The following is a 23,863-nucleotide window of genomic DNA, read 5'->3' on the forward strand; positions in this document are numbered from 1 at the left end:
TTCTTGCAGGGAATGTAAATATCAACATAATTAAAGTATTATGAGATAGAGGGTCCAGCAAAATTCGAAATGAAGGAATCAAAAATCAAAACATTTTGTTAAAGATATTAATACTAAATCGGATAATCTTCCCCCTACAATATCACAAGTAGCATCTGCTTTTTAAGTTTGTATATAGAAATTCTCTATACTGGAGCAAGAACCTCCGCACTGAGCAGCATAAATTGCATATTATGAAAAGTTGCAAGCATTGTTGATATTCGAGATTATCATTTTGAACTAATCCTGATTCTAACATTAAGTATAACATCATCATCCTTCCTTTGAAGGGAGAAAGCAATGAACGCCAAATACGAACTACACTATCGAGCCTCTCAAGTTTTCAACTTCATTTCTATCTGGATTCTGGGCACCTGAAACAGTTTAAAGGGTTTGTTAGATATAGTGAGAGAGGAAAAGAAATACTGGTAATTAAAAACTTGGACAATGTAACAAGAACATCAAGAGTAGAGTTGAGGACTAAAAACTTCAAGATATGAAGAATGCTAACCACTGGGCTTTTCATCTCTGAAGTTAGCAGCTACGTCGGTATAAAATTGTTTTGTAGCATCTGGGCAATCACAAGAACAAAATTATGTGGGATATAACATTCGCATGTACACTGCACTATACTGTGATAGCAATTCTTCTAAACAAGTTCCCTAGAGCATAGAACACAATTTAAAACAGAGAAACCACTTTATTATACAGAAGTTTTATCATTGGTGAATTTCTTATGATAAGAATTGAAATTTAATTCCGAATTAAAGCTCATAGATAATAGACACCGAAAGTAACTAACTATTCCAATGATGGGTTAAAGAGGATCCTAGAGATCATAGATACAGGATTAGTATATGCTGCTAGATTGAAGCTGGCTGCTTGTATCAGGCATAAAAATATATGTTCCATAAGAATGTGACACTAAGCTTTTGGTATATTCATAATAATGACAATCAAACTAGCATACTCATGGAATGAATCACGGCCATGGGACAAAAGCCAAAAAAGAGTTTGGACATACACCCTTGTTAAGGTCCACATTGATTAGATATATGGTTGAAGAAGTCCTATAAAGGGTGGAGCACTCCTTTCCTCGGAGCTGCTTTTGTGGTAGAGTTATGCCTTAGGCCTAACCCGAATTCTAACATGGTATCAGCGCCTATCCCAAATTCGTTTATTGAGTAGTCACCCATAAATGGATGACGTGTTAAGGTCTCACATAGTCAAGAGATATGGCCGAAGAAGTCCTTATAAAGGGTGGACCAATCCTCACCGTGAGCTAGCTTTTGGGGAACAGGTAGGTCTAACCCAAATTCTAAAAACCTCTTATCTTTAAGGAGAGAGATGAGAGAAGCAAGTATTTCTCAATGTTATGAATCAACTATCTCAAAAGTTAAAATGCCCCAAAAGCTTAAGTTGTTGGGTGAAGATACACGAATTATTTTATATTATATTTCTAACACCCCCACTCAGGCAATAGTCCATTGGGCTTGAGCTGTGGACAATGCACAAGACCCACCTACCTTGAGCAGAAACTCAGCCTTTTTTATAAGAATAATGAGGTAACAAGGATCAAACTCTAGATCACAAGGTCACTGAAGCTTTGATACCACGCCATGAACCAACTATCCCAAAAGCTTAAGTTGTTAGGTGAAGACACATGAATGGTTTTATAATATACCTTCAACACTCAACAATAAGACTAGTTCTAACTTCTAAGTAAGGTTTGCTTACCATGCTTCATGGTTAAAGATACCACGCCATGAACCAACTATCCCAAAAGCTTAAGTTGTTAGGTGAAGACACATGAATGGTTTTATAATATACCTTCAACACTCAACAATAAGACTAGTTCTAACTTCTAAGCAAGGTATGCTTACCATGCTTCATGGTTAAAGATGGGTCCTGCTCTTGTAGACCTCCAATAACTTTTGCTGGTATTCCTGCAGCAATGCTTTACAATAAAAGCAAATAAAACAAAACAAGAAACATCACCTTTTATTATAACACAAATCAGGCAGCAAGTTCTAAATATTGTTGAAAACATATTCATTAATACCTGTGGGGAGGGACATCTTTTAACACAAGGGAGCCAGCAGCTATCATAGCACCTTCACCTATTCTTATATTCCCAAGTATAGTTGCACTAGCTCCAATTAGTGCCCCTTCACCTACTTTGGGATGGCGATCACCTACTCCCTTACCTGTGCCTCCTAATGTTACACCCTGTCAAATCAAATTTATCATGTAAAGAGCATAATGGCTTTCTGTGTTCAAAATTAAAAAATAGCTTTAATCCTAAAACATAATAGTAGTCGTTGGAGGAGGAGGAGGAGTAATAATAATAATAATCTGATAAACCTATCTCTCATATGTTTTCTCAGAAACAACAAAAAAAAAAGCAGAGCTGAAAAGTGAAATCAGATTAGCTTTCAAACTGTTTATATGATAACTATATCAATGGAAGCTTGTTCAAAGAAAACCAAAAAGCTGTTTTCTGTTTAATGTCAATCTGTTGTGGAGAAAATGAAAAGATGTTGTAAACAAAATTATTTCAAACAATTCACTACTCTTCCTCTCATACAAGAGTCCATTTGTCAAATTGACATAATTAAGGAGATTACAAAAATGTTAGTTCACTTGAGATTATTAAACTTTATAAAACAACTAGTGAAAAGTAAGCATAAAAGAATTAATGAACACACTCACATGCATCAGTGAAACTCTGTTTCCAACAATGGCAGTTTCACCAATAACCACGCCCGTCCCATGATCTAATAAAATTCCCTCCCCAATCTTCGCAGCTATATAAAAAAACCAGAAAACGTAAATTTCAATACAATAATAACCAAAAACCAAAGAGCATTCAATATTCTCAATAGAGACAAACACCCTTCAAGGAAAAAGTTTCAGTTTTCTTACTGAAAGTAAAATGTAAGGAAATCAATTAACAGCATGCTTCCAAGAATTAAAAACCACACCCTAAAGAATATCTTCTGCTAAATTAATCTCTATGTCCTTTATTCAGAAAAATAAGATGGCAAGCACAGCATGAATCTCTTTGCATTTTGCAACACTATATTGCTTCTCTTCTAATATAATTTTGCAACACTACTTCAATTGCTTTCCTGACATCTCTGAAAATAAAATTATCCCCTTACATTCAAATAATGTCAACTTGTTCTACTTAAGTTATTATATATTTGCAAGCAAATATGAAACCAACATACCAGGATGAATGTCCACCCCAAAAACCTGCGAGGGAAAAGATAAAGGCTTGGATGATCAGCAACAGAAGTATGAAATTCCTTAATAGTTATGGAATTTAAGCAATTATAATACTACCTCACTAACACGGCTTTGTAAAGCCAAGGCCAAGACTTTGCGTCCCTGGTGCCACAATGCATGGGCTACTCGATATACTTGCAGTGAATGGTAACCCTGTTCGACAGAGCATAGCATTAGAAGTAAAAAATGAGTCCTATGAATAAAAGGGATAAGATGAGGGGGAGAAGACAAAATCTGGAGAAATGCTGAGTTTCACACATTCCAATTTTTCCACTTCCCTTACACTTCTCTCTATCTCTTCTCTTTTTTGATTATATCACTCATCACATTTCATACTTTCTATCTCTTTTTAATCTTACTCTTCCTCACAGAAGTGTGTACACCTTAGAGGGTTATAACTACATTTATCCAATCTAGAATAAACTGTTTTGAATGTTACCCATGAACACCATGATATCCTAAGCATATATGTTGAATTGAACTCGAAGGTGCAGGGATGAACTCAACTGTATGTAAAATGGGGTGGTCGCCTCCTCAAAGAGAAAAAAAATTCCTTAATAGAATAGTATAGTAATGTTACATACGCCCTCTTAAAATTTTTATACTACATTCTATAATCAAGTTTTGTTAATTTTGCTTGATGTATTTTCGCCCCCCCCCCCCCCCCCCCCAAATCCATTTTTACTGATTCGATACCCGCGAAGGTGTATAGGAGAGAGATGGGAAGGAAAGTGAGACATGAGAAATTTGACGGTAGATATGATAGAAAAGGAAAGTAGAAATAAAGAGACATAAGTTGTGCATAAAAGTTGGCATGTGAAAATATCGAACAATGAAACAACATTTTAGCACAAGGTTGTGTAACTTTCCCCAAGTATTAAATAACCTCATCCTAGCCGGATCAATGTGATTAAGATACGTTTGTTGGGAATTACACTCACTTCTTTACTTGAATTTTTATAAATAACATTATATTCTACCTAGGATGAGGTTGGTTACTCAATCCCTTGGGGGAAGTTAGACTATCCTTTTAGCTCATAAAAAATTGTGTGCTCCAAATCTCCATTGGGACGATATCCTTCAACGCTTATGGGGTGGACTCACCCCAATTAAGATGACAGATATATTATATATGAAGAAAATACAACAAAGAAAGATGTGATAGATGTTGTGCTGCGAAAAGGAGACGGGAGATATAGAGAGAGAAGTGAGATGTGGTTATGTGGGTGTAGAAAAAGTGTGAAAATTTGAAACTCATCTTCATTTTCCGTAATACTAAGGTGTCTGTTGCTTTCGAAGAAACTTTTTGCTGTTATTTATGAGAAATCTCTTTTAATTAAAAAAAAATCTAAAATTTACAATAATTGTATCAATTTTTTAAAAAATTCAAAAAAATTGTTTTAATATTTTTTTGAAATAAAAATAATAATTTCTGAAAACAATGTATTCCAGACTTATTTTTAAGTTTAAAGAAACAAGTTCTCTTTCCTTAATGTTGGAATTAATGCATTAGAACAAAAAAAGAAGTTTTTCATATAAATCTATAGTGTGTGTTTGTTTCAAGCAATCAGAGAATATTCCTAGAAATGTGGGTTTTGAAATTGCTATGGTTGGTATAAGTTCTAAAACATATTATTGTGTAGTACTGATTCCCATGAAAGAAACTTACCCATGCTTAGTCTACTTTTTATTCCCATGTTGAAGGGTGGGGATCTTACATTTCCATGGGAATGAAAGTTATTTTAAAAATATCTCCTCCTACCACTTCATTCTACTAGTTTTTTTTTAATTAAAAAAACTCTAGAAATTTCTGCCAAACATATTTATGAACTATACTGAGGGAAAAACATTCCTTGTAATAGGATTTCTTGTAACAATTCAGTTCAGGCAGCTAGACACTGGACAGAAAAACACAAAAAAAAGAAGATGTTACCTTCGTGTACAAAATTGCTGAGCAATATGACAAACAAGCAGGGTCCCGATCCTTAAATGCCTGTTCAGAAACATTATGTATTACCAACATAAGAATCAAATTATGGCTCCGTTTGGAAGAATCAAATTATGCAAATGTTCAGGAGAGATTATGCTTATAACCTACTATAAGCTTCTTTGAGCTTAATACACAACCTGCTCAGATTAGCTTATGAATAAACATTCATCCGGCCTATAACATATTTTAAGTTTATTTTAATAAGTTTCTCAAGTGCGCTTGTGAATAAGATTTATCGCGCTTATAGACAATAAGCTTAATTAAGTAAAACACAAAATTGATCACAAACACTTCAATTCAATGAATAGAACCTGAAGGAAATCAATCACCTGAACATCGAGGCGAATGGATCGCTGGATACCTTTGTCATGCATGATGACATTGCAAAATATATCCATCAGCTGAGTTGCCAAAAGGGTAGGGTTCTGCAGACGGTTGGCCGCAACAAACGCCACTGCTTGCTCCAAGCAATCATGAGCCAAGATACTTGCATACAAGAAGCTACTCAAAATCGGTTCCTTTTCTACCTGCACAGTAAAATTTGCATCATCATCATCAACAACAACTCAAACAGTTCAGAAGCAACTCAATGCATGTTTGGAAATCACTTCAGAAGTGATTCTAAAACAAAAATCAATTCTGAGAGTAAGTTTATGTGAGTAGTTAATTTGAAATAGTTGGATATGGAAATTGGAAACTGGAAACTCAATTTGATGAAACAGTGTGGAACATAGCAGAAGATACGAAAAGGGTTAAGAGAGAGGAGTGAAAAGATTCGAACTTCGAGCTTAGCTTCTTCTCTAACAGCGTCCCATATCGGGTCGGGTCCGTCCAAGTCGGGTTCTGGTTCCGGGTCGGCAGCTCCCATGGCGTAAACAGGGAAGACTTTCTCGAGGCGGTAGGCGGAGGCGAGAGTAGGGCGGTGGTGGTCGGGTTCAGGAGCGTCGTTTTGGAGGCGGCGGCGGTGGTGGGCGGCGCCGGAGAGCATGTTGGGGAGAGCGAGCGAGTTACGGTGGCGGTAGTGGTGGTGGTGGTGGTGGCTCACACAAGCCATGCGAGGTGGGGTTGAAATAGGGGAGAGAATTGTGGTGGTGGGGTGGTGGTGGTGGTGGTGGGGTGGTGGTGGTAGCAAAGTGGTGGTTCTTTTTGCATTGGCCACGGTGTTTAGCAGCTCTTCAAAACCGTTGCATTAGATAGTTGATATGGAGCATCCAGCATCACTCAGAGTGAAAGCTAAAAAATAATGAAAAGTTAGTGGCATTTGACAGAAAATGATTGAAACCCAAAGAAAACAAAAGTGGCAATTTGAATGGTTCAGGATGGCCCTTTTCCAAGACCCACCTATCAATCACCAAAGGCTCTTTTTCCATTTTTAAGATCTTTGTCTAAGTGTAAGAAAGCTTTAGTTGAACTCAATGTTGGCTTAGTTATTATAGGGATGTGTTTTGTATCTTCACTAAGGTTTTTACTCTAGATAGTTAATTTTTTTTAGTTACACTCCAGATAGTTAATGAGTGTAGAAGAGTAGAAAAATATTTATATAGAAAGTGTGAAATATTTTTTACCCCAACCAACACACTATCTTGTAACTTTAAAAAAAAAACCAATACTATCTTGTCAGTTTAAAATTTAAAGCTACTTCTCAATGGAGCAAACTAAAATTTATGTGATATGTGAAGATAAAAAAGTGAACAAAACTCTAGGTATAAGTTTAAATGAAAGTTATTGTAAAAAGATGAACCCAGTCCATTACTTTAAGATAGATGTTTAGTAATTAGATGAAAGTTGTCACCCGCTTAAAATGCTGTGAATCTCAACAAATATTATTATAAGAGTGTTTGTTTCTTTAGTTATGTTTAACCTTTCATTATTTTATAAGTAGTGTTTAACCTTTCGTATGAATTAGTTTTTCATTGATTTTTTTAATTTGTGTTAATATAGCTGGATAGAGAAAATATTATTAAAACAGTGTTTTCAATTTTTTTTAATTAACGTTTATCCTTTTCATATTTTTTTAGTGTTTAACCTTTTGGCTTAGTGGTGCGAGATAATTTGAAGGGAGTTTTGGTCGCCGCTATGACATCCCTCTTTAATGTTGTCGCCTATTTTAGCGGAAATTCTTTAATTTTGTTGAGTGTTGTTGTTGGCCGTGGATCTTTGTTTTTGTTCAGTTTGCTTTGAGACGGATTAGCTTTGGATGAAGTTCTCATCTAGTAATTTTATCTTAGTACAATTGTAAGGAATGTCATGCCCTCTATGAGTAATAATGGTGCTGCTAACTTTCGGCTAAGAAAGTTCTTTTCTTGTCCAACTTAGTTTGGATTGAAGAGGTTTTTTTCACATCTTCTTTCATGAAATATTAACTTCTTCTTAATTAATGAAGTTTCCTTTAAAAAAAATCTTTTGTATGAACTCGGCTTCATTATTTTTTTTTTGTTACGAATAGAACACTAGTTTTCATTAATTTCTTAATCTTCTCATAATTTACATAAATTGAGAAAATACTTTGTTGACTCACATGGTCATTTTCATAAACAAATTACACAAGCTCTAAAAGTGCAAGAAGTTAATACAATTGATTTTTTTTATCTGACCACGTGTATTCTTCATAAGAGAGGTAATGTTGTCAGAGCTTGAAATATCCAGTACTCTCCCAATGATATCATTAATTTATACATAAAACTTTAACTCAGAATTTTACTTAGGAAAAATCAAATATATACTATCTCAACTAACGACTTAATACAACTAGACTTTGCATAAGAGCAAATTGAATAAGGTTAACACAAATCTATTTACACAATAAACCAATAATTAATAAGATCTAAACAACAACAAACAATAAAACCTTGTCTTGTCTTGTCTTCAAGGTAGTGGCCCTGCCACTTTTCTTTGAAAATGTTTTTGGTGCAAATCTGCGTGACTGTGAACTACAAAATCGAAATGGTTCCTTCTGGATTTGTTTTTTACCTATTTGTTTTGCCCCTTCATGTGCATATAGGAAAAGATGAATATGACTATTGAATATTGATTGACTGGGATTGTATTTGGTCTTGTACACGGCCAGAGACATTCTCCATCCAAAGCCAAAGTTTTTTTCTGATGCGGCGAACATGATAAGAATATAATAATCAGACATCACAACACAAAAGACCTATAAAAGGAATCTCACGCGACAATATTTAGATTGCAAATTGTTTGATGACGGTGTTAAACATTGACAAGTTCATTCATAAAAGAAAGAAACGTCTTCGTGGTCTTCAATTGTGTAAAATATCGGTTAAGTTAGCTCCTATATAAATTAATTTGACTGACATTTTATATGATCACATGAATTAACTTGATCGATATGTTATACAATTATGGACCGCATGTGTATTTTCTAAGGTTGGGGATGAACTTCATAATGTCAAACATTTTCAGTAATCAATTTAATCATTCACTCGATTATATAAGATCACGAACATGAAGAGTCATAACACGTTCATCGTTAACTATTTATGAGACAATCGCACGTATTTAAGTCAGGAATATTCACATCACAGTAAAAATAGGTATCTAGACAATAGCTTTTTCTCCATTCATAGTGCTAGAATTTAGGAGCCTTACTTGAGAGAAATTGTACCACTAGAACCAACTATACAAGATGTTCATCTCGTGAATGATTTTCATACACAACTTCATTCGCATCAAACTCATAAGTCATAAAGATGAACTCAATTATTCGCTGTACCAACTTTGTGCGTGTACCTTACAATTTTTTCGTAACTTTTTAGAAGAATGATGTGTTCATACATTTGCAAAACACTCCCGTGACATGTGCTACAGCACCAATACTACTTAAAAAAAATATCCTAATTGATAATATAACTACCGGTGTTAAGGGTTGATATGACATTTTCTTACTATATAGTATGTTAATTCTATAGAGAAAATTACTTCTTAATATAAAAAAAGAGTAATTTCATTAAATTAAACCGATTACATACACGGATTATGGTTTTGCTCGTATTTATGAAATAAACAACTTCAGAAATCAGCAAGTTTATTTTGTTCGAAAATCATGCGCATCAAGTTAACAAATTTTTTTTTTTCTCATCATATTTATTCAATCTTAAGTATGCCTATAGTATATTAAGTTCAAATAAGTTGTATTAGAAAACTAGTACTATTATATTTTTATTGCGTCTGCCACATAATGCATGCGTTTAGTTGAAACTTAAAGCTCCTCCAATGAGTCCTATGGAGTTGTTAGATAATTTGATATTTATATGAGGCCCTTGCAAGTTGCTTGTAGCTTTTTATTGGGTGAAAATTGCAGATACCAATTAATAAGTCAATGAGATTTCACAATCTGATGCCTTTAATAGAGTGGAGAGGAAACTATTTCTCTCATGAGATAGCACTTTGCACATCAAAAGTAAGAAGACAAAGCATCTCTACACAGGTTAACAAACAAGATATTAATTACCTTAGCCCATGGAAAAAGCAATGCAATTTACAATCTCAAAAAATAGTGGTATGCGTCCATAATTGGCCTGATTTTGGAGCTATTAGGGAGAGTAGGGCGGGTGAGCTTGCATCATACTCTCCATGAGGGTAATGTTGTTGCGGATTTCTTAACGAAAGAGGGAGCGCAAGGTATCTCGGATTTCTTAACAAAAGAGGGAGCGCAAGGTATCTCAAATCATGCATCATCCCCCCACTTATATTGGCTACAGGGACACTCTTTTCATTGGGGCGCTAGTGGTCTTCCTTTTATTTTTTCTTTGTATAAAAAAAAGAGCTTTAAAGTATAAAGATTAGTAGCATTTTTGAACCGGTGATGGTAGAAAAAGGAACTTCAAACAAATGATCCATGCTCAAATACGATAGATAGTAATACAACAAGAATCAAAAGCATGCAAATCAGGTTTGAATTCAGAGTAAAATTAGCTTTTACTGGTGAGGAAATTGAATCTGAAGCTTTGTAGGTTGGAAGATGTATGTGCTATGGCTCTATCCAAAAAATGGCGTTCATATATGATGTGTTTGGTTGAAACTATGAATACATGAGTAAAGACTCTTTGAAGTATGACCATGCAAAAATAGAATTTACCAATCCATCCAAAGGGGCCTAAAGAGGAGCACAAAATACAGGGGATTCAACCATATACCTTTTAGCAACCCAAATTTCACAATAAACTCACACCAAAGTGGCATTCTATTAAGATTGAATTGCTGGATGATGATCCCTAATTTAAGGTTTCAAACAAACATGATACATGATAAAATGGCCACACTGCTCAACCTCTTCCTATAACAGAATGTAAACAAAGAACAAATCAAAAGGACAAACATCCCTATTCAAAATACTGATGAAATGAAAATGTGGTGATTCATTTTGACAAAGGCTATCACAACACCCTAATCATATTTGCAGATTGCAAATCATTTTATGAGGCTAGGTTTAAATCCATGGAGACAGCATTTGCAGACAAATTAAATATAACTTAATTTATATCATCAAAGTAAGAATTAATCAAATACCCACAGCAGTAATACCTCCATTACTAAAATATAGCTTTTCACAACAAAGGAAAATACAATTAGTTTTACACTTGAAAAGTTGGATGGTCAAACAAGACTAATATTTCCTATACAATAAATAGGGGTATCAATATCAAATAACCTTTTTTTATTGTTTTTAGTCTTGCATACCAGCAAAAAAAATTAACATGAAAGAACAAAATCACCCTAATATAAAACCTGTAGCGGGGGAGTAACGAATTTAAAGTGCCATCAAATTTTGAAAGAACAAACTTCCAACAACTGCAATAAAGGATGTAAATAATGTGAAACAAATGCTTCATTGTTTTCAAGCACATAAACAATGTTACAACTCAGATTTTAAAGAGCAGTTTCGTTGATTCATATACTATATATATGGTCTCCAGTCTCCACTCCAACAAAACAGAATTAATACGAAAAGAGCAAAATTTATAGTCGCAACAAAACTAGCATTAAAACAAAACAAAATTCTTGGCAGCTCCAACAAAACAGAACTAACATGAAAAGAACAAAATTCTTGGCAGCAACAAAACAAAATCCTTGGTAGCTTTGTAGATGTCTCTGTAAAGCATAAATCAGCATCCCCTGCAGAGAAGATAAAATATTTTTTTACTGAATAGGTGGTTGGTGAATACTGAAAATCGTCGAACATAAAAAATTAAAATGTATACAATTAGGCAAATCTGAAACATCCGCAAAAGAAATCAACTACGAATGAATAAAACTGAGATTATGTGAAAAAATCAACATTCAACTACTACATGAGCAGCCAAATGATATTTTTGCTGAGTGCCTACATGTACATGATAACTAAATCTAGCAGTGAAGGCAAAGAACATAACCTGTTTAACGCCTATCAGTTTTCCCAGTCGAGCGCTTCCCAGAATACAAATGCTTGGGCTTCAGATTAGGTATGACCCTATCAGCTTCTCCACGACGGGCTTCCTTGTTTCTCTTTTTGACAGATTTCTTGGCAAGTTTAATTGCCTTGCCCTTTTGAGCAGAATCTCTGAAGCCTTCTCCAGGCACAACTTCATTGGGTGGGCGTGACACTGACCTGGACCTGGATCTACTTAGACGCAGCTTCTTGCTAGGTGTGTCACCATCAATATCCATTCCATCTCCACCATCAGCACTTCTTTCCCTTTTCCGACCTCTCACAGAGACAGATCTGCTACGCGCTCTCTTGATTGCCAAAGTGGGATCAAGCCCCACAGATGAAAAGTCCCTTCCCATTCTTTCTGATGTGAACTTCTTGTCTTTGTCAAATTTCCTTGGAACTATTGGTCGGCTCTCGGCAGTGCTCTTTTTTATCCTATGCTGTTGGATGAGCAATTTTTTCCTTTTCCTAATCTCAGCTAAAGTTGCTAGTTGTTCTGGTGCCAAACCAGTTCCATCTATCTCAAAATCATCATCTTCCTCTTCTGCCAGTCTTAACCCCTCTTCTCTTTCCAACTCTTCAAGCCTCTGTAAAATATCAACATCAATGTAATCGTACACATTGTGTCCATCCAAAATTTCTGGCAGTATATCTTCTTTCCATTCATCATTGGCTAAAATATAATGCTTTCTCAGGTTCATTGAGTATACACCCGCCCCTCCATTTTCCTCCTCCAGATCCTTCTCAGTTTTTCTCTTTTCCTTCTCAGCCGCTTGCTTAGCTTTAGCCTCTAAAACTGCTGCAGGAATACATGGTGGCCTTTCTTTCTGGTCACGTGGCTTTGGGATAGCAACATGAAACCTATTCAAGCAATCATTAATTTTCTTTGACTTCATCTTTATCTCCACCCTCTGATTCAATAGCCTCTCACATGCTGCATTTTTCACTGCAATTACCCCTTCCTCTGTCAAAGTGCTCATGGTCAACAGCACACTGTCATCATCTGTAGCCTCACCTCCTTGGCCAACTATAGTCTTCAAGGCTTCAGATTTCATCTCCATTACCAACTTCATGTCTTCCTCAGATATCCCCTCCAGTGGTTGCAAGTCAGTCTTGTTGCATACTATAATCAACGGCTTGTTCAGAAACAATGACTTAATGCTGTGAAATAGGGCTGCTTGCTGAGCAATACTGTAACCACAAGAACCAGAGATGTCCAAGAAAAACAATATTGCAGCTCTCAAATGTGCTAGAGCAGTGATACTGCACATTTCAATAATATTGCGGTCTTCGAAAGGCCTGTCCAAAATCCCCGGTGTGTCAATTACTTGGTACCTTAGGTACTTATAGTCTGTATGACCTACAAAGAGAGACTTTGTAGTGAAAGCATAGGGCTGCACTTCCACATCAGCTCTAGTAATCTTATTAATGAATGAGCTCTTGCCAACATTGGGGTATCCACAAATCAAGACAGTCCTTGTATTTGGATCAATCGCCGGAAGCCTAGCCATGTGTTGTCGAATCTGTTCGAGGTAAGCCAAACTCGGAGCAATCCTCTTAAGCACAGTACACATGCGACCAAGGGCAGCAACCTTCAGGCTCTTGCACCGATACAGCGAGTCACCATACTTCAACAACTTCACATAGTCTTTCGCAATCTTCCCAATAAGATTCCTCGCGGTATTGATCTGTCCAAGCGCAAGCTTGTAATGATCTTTGTTGTAGAGCACATGGAGGAGATCTCCATAGAAAGGATGAATATCATCCATCCGAGGAAACTCATCAATGATCGCAGAGAGCTTGTCATGGAAATTCTGCTGGGTATACTTCACTTTGCGCATGTAAAATTGCCGGAGACGGGAAATCGCGTACCCTTTGTGTACAACCGTCGGTGTCTGCCGCTGGGTGCGAGAGAGGATGATGTCAATGAAATCCTTCCCATTTGGTACCACAGTGATCTTCTTAAAGTTATACTGCACCATTTTCTCCTATCAAACTGCATGATACATGATTCCAGATCAAATTCATAGAATTCATAAAACAATACTTCATCAAAAACAATGAAAAACATGAAATTATAATACCCTATTCTCTGCTAGGCACTACTACACGGACAATATACATTAATCAAGCGTTAGGAATAATATCAACACTATATGAAACAGAAATTCAATCTTTGAAGAATCAGAGATAATCGAAAAACGGGAACGAGGGATTTTACCTTTGAACAGAAGTGAATCTGCGAGGTTATGGAGATGAATCTGGCAAAGAGAATCACGCTTCGCGAATCTGATGAAAATTCAGCGAAGTTGCGAGTGGTGGCGATGGAAGAAGGGTTGTTTGGTTGAGAAATGATAAACCTCTCCGCTGGGGCGGAGTGTGTATCGAAACCCTAATGTGTAGAAGGGTTTAGCTTTGAAGGAAAGAAGGTTCTGGGTTGAAATCACTGAGTCGGTCTAACTCGGCCCAGTTTCGTTATTGTGTTGTAGTGACTGTGAGCCCATTGTATTGGAACAGATCTAGCAATAGCAGCCCATTAGAATAAAAAATAAAAAAGTTCATTCTAGTCCAATAAAAAGACTATTCAAAAAAAATTGTCTAGGGCATAGGAGAAGCTCATAGAGTGGAAGGAAAATCCTTTGACATTGTCCATGGCGGGAAGAGAAATCCTTTGTGGCCCAAGTCATCTCTACGTACATTATGGAGTCTCGATCTCTTCAATATCATTTCAATATGACTCAACTGCTAGGATCGTGTGTTCGTGATAGTGTGCAACTTCTTGATCATGTGCGAGTGCTTCTAGAATCCTGGTCTCGTGCTCTGGATGACCCCATCTCGAACTGGATGCCTCTCCGAGCATTTCATGGATGCACTACCTTGACTTATCTTGGAAAATTTAGTTATTCATCTTAAGATCATACTCTAGCAATAACCATTTGAGTCTTTTTTTTTTGGTCAAACCATTTGAGTCTTGTATAGTAAAGTTTCTAAGTGTGGGTTCGCATTAGCCCGACATAACAAGAGAAATTGATGGATTGTTATTGGATGATTGTGTCAGAAAAAACACTACAAGTGCATTCTAAACCACATGAATTGATGTAATGGTTCAACACTTCCCTTAAGCAAATAGTTAGGTGTCTGATTCCCATCTTTTGCAATTGGAAAAAACTGACCGGCTAGCTTTCATACCACTCAGTGTGCTGATAGTGAGGCGAGAGATTAATCTCACATATCGACTATGAGATATAGTTTTTTTTGGTTTAAACATGACACCAAAAATTAATTTATCAATGTATATTAATCAAATAATTAATTTTGACAATTGTATACTACTTAAATTATCAAATTAGACCAAACTATAGGTTAATTTCACACTAATATTATATTGAGGTCGAGGACATAAACGGAACTTTGCTCTTTATTTATTAGTGTTCTGTTGTTCCAGCGCGCAATTTACCTTTCCATGGCTTCACGAATCATATTCGCTTCATAACTCACAGCACAACAGCATCCAACCACAGACACTAAAGTCTCAAAACCCTAACACCGCCACCGCCACCGCAACCGCCACCGTCAATGGCGACGCGACGCTCCGCACCGCTCCTAAAAAACATATTCTCCCGACTCAACCCGACTCGCTCCGTCACCTACATGCCACGACCAGGAGACGGCACCCCGCGCGGCGTGACCCTCATCCCTGGCGACGGAATAGGCCCACTGGTCACCGGCGCGGTGGAGCAGGTGATGGAGGCGATGCATGCGCCGGTGTACTTTGAGAAGTACGAAGTGCACGGCGACATGAAGGCGGTGCCCGCGGAGGTGATCGAGTCGATCAAGAAGAACAAGGTGTGCTTGAAGGGCGGCCTCGCCACTCCGATGGGCGGTGGTGTCAGCTCCCTCAATGTGCAGCTCAGGAGGGAGCTTGACCTCTACGCCTCCCTTGTTAACTGCTTCAATGTCCCCGGGTTGCCCACGCGCCATGACAATGTCGACATCGTCGTTATCAGGGAGAATACTGAGGGCGAGTACGCTGGCCTTGAGCACGAGGTCGTTCCCGGCGTCGTCGAGAGTCTTAAGGTGTTCCTTTGAATCCTTTCCCTGTCTCTTTACCTTAGCTTGTTTTGTACTGATAGATAAGCGAATTTTACTTGATAAACAAGTGAATGAAAACATGATACCAGTAATTGAATCTAGGATTGCGAGAATTTGTGGAATTTATACTTTTGAGTTGCTTAGACAGTGGCTAGGTTTGAAGTTTGAATTGTTTGATGAGTAGGCTATGACTTGCTGGGTCCAGTAGTGAGTGATTTGTGAATTGTGAGTATTAAATTAGTTTATTTGCTCAACTCGAAAGAGGGACATAGAGTTGGATTGCAATTTGTGGGCGTTTGGCATGATCTGTGATTTTTCGGTTGAGTTACTTACTGATATTTAATTCACACTATGAAATGGAAAGAACTGATGTAGAGTTGCATGTGATTTGTTAGGTTGTGTATATTTTTGGTGATTTTGTTGCACTTAATGGATAGCTGATAACTCAGAAGATACTTAGGATGTGACCAATTTCGTGACATGTTTTAATAGATATTAGTTGGTATGGGGGCTTGGTCACTTAGTTGAAAAAATTCTAGGTGCCATGTTTAGCAGTGATGGTTTTCAGGAGGTATTTTACTAATATTAGAGAATACCTTTTGGTCATTGGACAGGTTTATTCTGACACATATTTATAAGAAACAGGGGTGAAACTTAGCTCCTTAGATATTGAACACATACGTCATTCACCAGTAGCATTTACATATTATGTATATATTGATATTCATGGCAGTTGTCAATTATCTATGTAAAGGCTTATTAAAATGCATATGAAGAGAAAAATAGTAGTGCCGTGATCAAATTGATTGAGAATGACTATGAATTTTGTTTGCTTTTTTTTTTTTGTTTTTTGTCATTTATACGGGTTGGGTTACCATGCACATGCTGCTCCCTGTGGGCTGACCATTGTTTGGCTGATAAGAGAAATAGGGGAAAGAAATAAGAGAAAAAAATTGAAGAGAAGAGAAAATGAAGATAAGTAGAAAGGATGTATTGTTTTTATGGATAGAGGTGATAAATAAAGAAGTGGGGTAATTCCGCTGGGTTTGTTTGGATGAGTGGAAGAGTGATTAGAAACAAATTAAGACTTGAGAGAATAAGTTAACACACTTTTACCCTTATGTAGGTTGGGTAACTTGGCATTACTAATCAGTTAGAAACATTCAGTAATATGTGGAAAACACACACTTTTACCCCAGTCTGTACAAGAATTTTGCCGATGAAGGGGAGATCTTTTTTGGTGAGTGATGAGTTGCACATTTTTTTTTCCATTTTCATATCATTCAACACCTAAATGAGTAAGATGCTATGTTTCAATCCAACGTCTCTTCTTTCCATTTCTTTCTTCACAAGGCCCACCAATACTAGAAGTTGTTCATCGTGAACATGATCCAGATATATCCTGTTTTACGAAATGCTATACTTCAAATGGATGAGTTGTTTTCCCTTATAATCTCTTGATTTTTTTGTGAAATCTTTAAATGTTTACATATCATGAAGTTAAGTATGGGTTTTATGTTTGCACCTCATACTGATATTTTGCTAGGTAATAACAAAGTTCTGTTCAGAGCGCATCGCTAAATATGCTTTCGAGTTTGCTTATCTAAATAACAGAAAGAAGGTGACTGCTGTGCACAAAGCAAACATAATGAAACTTGCAGATGGTTTATTCCTGGAATCCTGTCGAGAGGTTGCCACTAAGTATCCTGGAATCAAGTATAATGAAATTATTGTGGATAACTGTTGCATGCAGCTTGTTTCAAAGCCTGAGCAGTTTGACGTCATGGTATGTATATTTACAATTTGATCCTGATCCCATTTATTTATCCACTCTTGGTTAATTTGTACGTGGAGTAAATGTAATTATGGCGGACCAGCACTTGTTTAGCACAAAGTTTTTTCCTTTTCTTCTTACCTTAGTGCTATCAATTTTCTGGGGAGATAAGCAGCTCTTTGATTAAATTGTGACCTGTTTGTGTTTTGACTGTTTTCATATTTTCTTTTCATTTCTTTGGGGAATTAGTGCTATGGCTCCTTTTGTTAACTCATGCAAGACAAATCAGTCTAGAAATGAGTAGCAACAGAAAAGAATAAAAAACGAATTCATAATAACTGACTCCCTTGACGTAGTGGAGTATGTAGATCAGTAGATGTGCTGTATGGATACAGAGTAGACATATAAGTTCGCTTTTTTTTTTCTGTCAGTTCAACTGTGCAAGGGAGAACATTGCAGGTGGTTGTTGGTTGACCTGATGGTTCTCTTGCAATTAACTGGTCTTTGTTTCATTCAAATTGCTTTCATTTTCAATCCAATAAAAGGGTTTTGAAGCTCATGAGCACTATTCCACTTGCTAGGTAACCCCCAATCTCTATGGAAATCTGGTGGCAAATACAGCGGCTGGTATTGCTGGAGGCACTGGTGTCATGCCAGGAGGTATGCTTTTAATAAACAATGCATTGAATGAAACTCGAGAGGTCTCATCTAATTTTGTTGCCATTTTTCTTATTAAATAGTGTCTTACTTCCATACTGACATTGTTATTAGATGTGTAAGGGTGGCATTTTCATACATTGGCTTTGCAGGTAATGTTGGGGCAGACCATGCAGTGTTTGAACAAGGTGCTTCAGCAGGAAATGTTGGTAATCAATCGTTAGTGGAACAAAAGAAGGCGAATCCGGTCGCACTCCTTCTTTCGTCAGCCATGATGCTTAGACATCTCCAGTTTCCTGCATTTGCTGACCGATTAGAAAGTGCTGTAGAACAAGTCATTCTAGAGGGCAAGCACCGGACGAAGGACCTTGGAGGGACAAGCACCACGCAAGAGGTTGTTGATGCAGTCATACATGCCTTAGATTGATTCTTTTATTTGCCAGCCATGTTCATTCCTTGCTAGCTAGCTAAGTTTATCCACTATGTTTTTGCACCCTTTTAAGGTGAAATTGCTTTGGACAAAAAAAAAGGTGTAATTGCCAAGTTTTGGTCCCCAATAAATAATGTTTATACACTCAGAAAATTGTGATGAAAAAATATTCAGAGATGTAGGTGGTTACTGTTTTGAGTGTTTTCTGTTTGTTGTTCCTTTTTAAACACTAGTTTTATATATGCTCTTAATTTTTTAAAAAGTTAATTCGTCACAAAAATGATTGTATAGTAATATATTAACAGAGTATGTTAAATGTAGTCTATCTACCATACTCAACTGCACATGAGAAATATTCCTTGGTAATATTTATGATAGAAAGAGATTTTATGCTGCCTCCACAATGAAGAACAGGCATCTCAAGAAATATGTTATTAACGTTGGATGTGTAAATATTAGACACATCTAATCGCAAATCAAACCATTACTGTAGTAATATAAAGATATTGTCCTCAAAGATTGTGTTGTGAGAACTAGTTCACCAAATTAAAATTGGTTTGAGCAACTGAAACATTGGTTGACTGGTCATTGGATTGATTGAGAAAATGATGTTAGAACTTTTTTTTATAAGCATGTTAGAACTTGAAATTAGACTTGTGAGATGAGTGATTTTGTTGCCTTTTCTACTTGTTACATGGCAATTCAAATTGGTTAAGCTTAGCTGAAAGCTTAAATTTTTCCTAATTACTTTTGTTGTCAAATCTGATAAGAAATTCAATTTTAATCTATTGGGAATTAGAAAATTAATAAGAGCATTGAGAATTTCATAGCTCAATCATACTCTATCTAAACTTACTTCCAAAGAAAACACAATTTTGTTGTTCGTTACTCAAACTCATACATCAATTTTTCAATTGCCTGCATGTCAAGTGTCATTCAAAAAACAAGAAAGCACCATATGTAAAGGGCACTAAAACATTGCCAAATTTCATCATATTAAATCATCCAACTGATGGATTAGAAGTTACCATAGTAACTACGCCATCCTCAAACAATATCATTTTCATTTCTTCCCCTTTTTTGTTGAGAGTTCAGTGGTAGAGACAGGAGACTGATCTAAAAGATAGCTTTCAAAGAGAATTCTGAGTTTTTTTAAATATAAAATTAGAAACTAACCACTGTAGACAATAAAATTCGTGGTAATTGAGTGTGATGGGCATGACATGGCTGGATGATGTGCAACATAGACAATTTTATGGTATACCATTGCGAGTCCACTAAACTCTCCATCCAAACATGAATAGAGAAATATTTGGTCGACCATAATATCTTGTTATACCGTACCTTCTTTACAGAAGCAGACAAAACTTCCTTCAAGTCCTCCAGCACATGGAATAAAACATATAAATCCAATAAGTTTGACGGAATAACCCTATACCTCCTAACACCAACAAACCTAGTGTCTATTATTTCATGCTAGATCCTGCCTAGTTTGTCATTACTATTTCTAATGCTCTTCAACAAGTTTTATTGTCATTAAAAATTAGTCAATCACACAATGCCAGCTTTGTGGATTTTATTGAATCATTTTCAAAAGATCCTACTGCTAATCATTCGGGAGACAAGTATTAACCCTGCTCTCGCAGTTAGCACTTGTCTGCACTTAGAGGCACCCTAAACAATTTATTATGTGCCATATGTTGCTAGAGGAATGAACCAAGAGAGTAGGGACTAAAGAAAACACTAGCTATACTTAAAATTAATTATTGGCCAAAATGATAGTAAAACCTACAATATGTTGAGAGGTCTCAACATTGATTAGAAATATGTTCAAATAAGAACTTATAAAAAGCCTCTAACCTGAGTTTAGTTTTTCAATTGAGTTAGATATAACCAAAAAATAATTGAAATTTTATGTCCCCGAGTAGTGTTTCATATCAGTCATACTAATAAATTTTTGACTCGGCAATTAAAAGCCACAAGTATGTAACTATCACATTCATGTTTTTTTTAATTGACATAACACGATTTCATTGGTGAGACATATGTAGGGACATGATATCTTGACCACTCAACATGAGAGTATAACATGCAATATTGGTAGGGGAATATTTACTTGTACCACATGAATACAACATATTGCTTGGCGTGGAGGGCCCATGTTGGTCTCAACCTAGGTTTATATACATATATAGATATCATATCAGTCTTCATTCAAGCCTAAGTAGCTCATTTTGTTATTCAGACTAAATGAGCAACTACATAGGAAAAATGCCAAGTCCATACACACCCACAGAAGCTCATTGCCATGTTAGATCCATTAGCTTGCCTTCTAGGCTGCACCCTTCATTTTACAAGATGGAAAAACAGCTCAAGAGGCTAAAAACATGGGATTCCTCTGACTCAGCAAGCTCTCTACAAACAGAGGCTATCACAGAGTTGTATAATTGTATGCAGGAACTCATTGGTTGCCCCCTCACGCAGCAAGCTCTTCAACATCAACACCATCACTTGGAGAAGCCACTTGACATGTCAGTTACTTTGCTAGATGTTTGTGGATCAGCAAGAGAGATGCTCTTCTTGATGAAAGAACATATGCTGGACCTTCAATCAGCCTTGAGAAGAAAGGGTGTTGTGGATTCAAGTGTCAATAGCCACATTGGTGCTTACACGTGTTTTAGAAAGAAAGCAAGGAAAGACATCTCAAAGGTGCTTAAAGCATTGAAGACAATGGAAAGCAAAAACAGCATAATTAAATCACATTCACACCCTTTTTCAGATGTTGTTGATCACCATCTGCAAATGGTGATAAAAATCCTAAGAGAATTGAGTGGCATAACCATCTCATTCTTCAGGAAAGTCCTGGATTTTATGTGTGAGCCAGTGTTCAAGAAAAACATTAGTAGGGGTTGGTCATCATTATTCTCTGGAGTGGTGTCCACTGGATCTGATAGGAAGATTGATGATGCCAAGGTTGATGTACAATTAGTGAAGGTGAGATTAGGGGAACTAGATGGGAGCATTAGAGAGTTGGAGGGAGGATTAGATTGCCTCTTTAGGTGCTTAATACAGCAAAGAGTGTCACTTCTTAATCTAATCACACCCTGAAATTTTTGTTATTGTACATTTGAAAGATTGTACTTTTTGCGGCACTGAAATTTTTTATTTTGAAATTTGGTAGAAAGAAAATTTGACAGAAAAGTCACTACTCTATAATGCAATTCATTAGTTTTCATGTTAAACTGAATAAACAAAAATTTAATGAAAAATTAAGAGATTTGATTAGATGCATGTGTAAACTTCTTAATACTCTCCGTGTATATAAATTAAATCCACAAAGAAAACCAGTAAAACCTTGTCAAAAAATCGAAAAACTATAAATTATACTAAAAAAGCAAATTGATCAAATGAGTTAGAATATCTAGTTTTTGGGTAAAGATATCCTCTCAAATTCTAATAAAATGTATTTATCGGAGTGTATATTTTTGTTGGTACATGGGAAAATATTAATTAAATTCTTCTTTCAATGATTGATTTCTGAACTTTTCCATTTTTCCACTCATATGTTTCTAATTCTCACCACTTGAGTTATCATTCAAAAACATTTGAGTGTATATTATGTTGGTTGTGAAATTTTTATGGGATTTGCATAAGATAACAAAATGAACACACAAAACATAGTGATGTCTCCCCACCTCTTTGAGTTCGAGTACAGGGTTGGCTCTGATACCTGTGGTTATTACGCACCCGCCGTTTGTTTTAACATGCTTTCTGAATTTGGCAAAAAGATAACCCAAATTAATTAGCATTGGAATGATGTCATTTTGTTTGTCAAAAATCTTTCTATACATAACTTAAGTTTTTTACATGTAAAACCCAAGTTTTCTTAAAATGCAAGAGAAAGGTTTTCATTGACATGTTTTCGGTTTATATGTCAACTACAATATTACCCATGTTGACACATCACCTTTATATCGTATTTATCATCTTACCTCTATTTTAGAAATTTGAACCCTAAAAGTATCACTTTATTCTGTTTAAACGTAATTCATTCTTTTAAACTTATTTATATTCATTCAAACTACAAATTCATTTATTCAAACTTAATTCTATTACACTTACTTTTATCTAACTCTAAACTAAATAAACTTGGCAGTTCTTTGGGCAATTCGGGGCAGCCTGGGTTTTGTGGTACAGTTCGGTATGAGGACGGTGCTTGGTTAGTTAGCTATGCAGAGCATATTGATGTTTTTGACAGTCTTCAGACAAAGTTGTTACCTATCCTCCACGGTCCAGAGGTTTGTTGGCAATGCAAGTTTAGACATGTTGAGCTTTTTTCATATTCCAAGTTATTTTGGGGCTCTTATTTGGTGTAAATTTTGTTTTTCATCGTTATACTTCGATTATTAGTTGGATTAATAGTCTCCTTCGACATGATTGGGTTGTTTTTGTCATCACTTACTTCGTGAGGAAAATGCAACGATTGATTTTTTGGCTAAGCTCTACGCAGGTTCTTATTTCTCATTAATGGTTTGAGATGTCCCACTAGAAGGGATCTCTTCAATTTCGATGCATGACTCGCTTAACACAACTTTCCCTAGGCTATATAGTCTTTTCAGTTTGTTTGCTTCATGTACCCAAAAAAACAAACTTGCAATGTCTGTTTTCTACTTTTCTTTAAAATGATATCAGGTGGTGGAATACAACCTGTCATTTGAGAAGTGTGCAGCTTTAAGTTGTCATGCACGCCCTGAGAGATTGCCCTCTGATTCAGGTAGTTTGGAACCATACTATCCCCGGGGAGAATGGAGCAGATTCTAGAGTCTTAGTCTTTATGCCTGGTTGGAATGGAACCTTCGAAAGAATGTGGCGAGTAAGTTTGGCTTCAACTGAGAAATTATGTTTGGAGTAACTGCCTGGTATATATGGAGGGATCGATGTGATCTAATTTTCAATAACCATATAACCATGCCCAACAACCTGGTTATTGCCATCTCCCTCTACACTCATGAGATTTCTAGGAACCTTTCCTTCCCTAAGAAGGTAGCCAATCTCCACTTCCAAGAACGCATGATAGCTTGAGAGAGACTTGCCCATGGTATATGGAAACTTAACACAAATGACTCTTCCCATCTCCAGAACTTTCTCTCGGCCTGTGGG

At 36.3% G+C, this 23,863-nt stretch overlaps 4 protein-coding genes across 6 annotated transcripts; 2 read left to right on the plus strand and 2 right to left on the minus strand.

The window, feature by feature from the left end:
- Positions 1-75: 75 nt before the first annotated feature.
- On the minus strand, positions 76-6,809 carry LOC130740378 (serine acetyltransferase 2-like). Of its 2 annotated transcripts, XM_057592970.1 has the most exons (11): positions 6,662-6,809; positions 6,102-6,553; positions 5,650-5,847; positions 5,264-5,323; positions 3,388-3,483; positions 3,273-3,297; positions 2,752-2,846; positions 2,102-2,268; positions 1,923-1,996; positions 551-610; positions 76-413 (listed from the first exon to the last, which is right to left on the minus strand). In XM_057592970.1, exons 2-11 carry the CDS (start codon positions 6,372-6,374, stop codon positions 358-360), a joined length of 1,104 nt encoding a protein of 367 aa, XP_057448953.1. In that variant the 5' UTR covers positions 6,375-6,553; positions 6,662-6,809; the 3' UTR covers positions 76-357. The 2 variants fall into 2 exon arrangements, with proteins under 2 accessions (XP_057448953.1, XP_057448952.1); XM_057592969.1 differs by lacking the exon at positions 6,662-6,809 and having other exon boundaries at positions 6,102-6,602.
- Positions 6,810-11,146: 4,337 nt separating this feature from the next.
- On the minus strand, positions 11,147-14,154 carry LOC130740379 (nucleolar GTP-binding protein 1-like). Its single transcript, XM_057592971.1, has 3 exons — positions 13,972-14,154; positions 11,713-13,746; positions 11,147-11,455 (listed from the first exon to the last, which is right to left on the minus strand). The coding sequence occupies exon 2, from the start codon at positions 13,730-13,732 to the stop codon at positions 11,717-11,719; it is 2,016 nt and encodes a 671-aa protein (XP_057448954.1). The 5' UTR covers positions 13,733-13,746; positions 13,972-14,154; the 3' UTR covers positions 11,147-11,455; positions 11,713-11,716.
- Positions 14,155-15,189: 1,035 nt separating this feature from the next.
- LOC130740380 (isocitrate dehydrogenase [NAD] regulatory subunit 1, mitochondrial) lies at positions 15,190-18,907 on the plus strand. Of its 2 annotated transcripts, none has more exons than XM_057592974.1 (4): positions 15,190-15,827; positions 17,401-17,628; positions 18,198-18,276; positions 18,426-18,907. In XM_057592974.1, exons 1-4 carry the CDS (start codon positions 15,327-15,329, stop codon positions 18,698-18,700), a joined length of 1,083 nt encoding a protein of 360 aa, XP_057448957.1. In that variant the 5' UTR covers positions 15,190-15,326; the 3' UTR covers positions 18,701-18,907. The 2 variants fall into 2 exon arrangements, with proteins under 2 accessions (XP_057448957.1, XP_057448956.1); XM_057592973.1 differs by having other exon boundaries at positions 15,191-15,827; positions 17,389-17,628.
- Positions 18,908-20,953: 2,046 nt separating this feature from the next.
- On the plus strand, positions 20,954-21,811 carry LOC130737141 (uncharacterized). The gene has a single exon (XM_057588909.1). It carries the CDS (start codon positions 20,954-20,956, stop codon positions 21,809-21,811), a length of 858 nt encoding a protein of 285 aa, XP_057444892.1.
- Positions 21,812-23,863: the final 2,052 nt, after the last annotated feature.

This window comes from Lotus japonicus, chromosome 2 (assembly GCF_012489685.1).
Source record: "Lotus japonicus ecotype B-129 chromosome 2, LjGifu_v1.2".
Lineage (NCBI taxonomy): Eukaryota > Viridiplantae > Streptophyta > Magnoliopsida > Fabales > Fabaceae > Lotus > Lotus japonicus.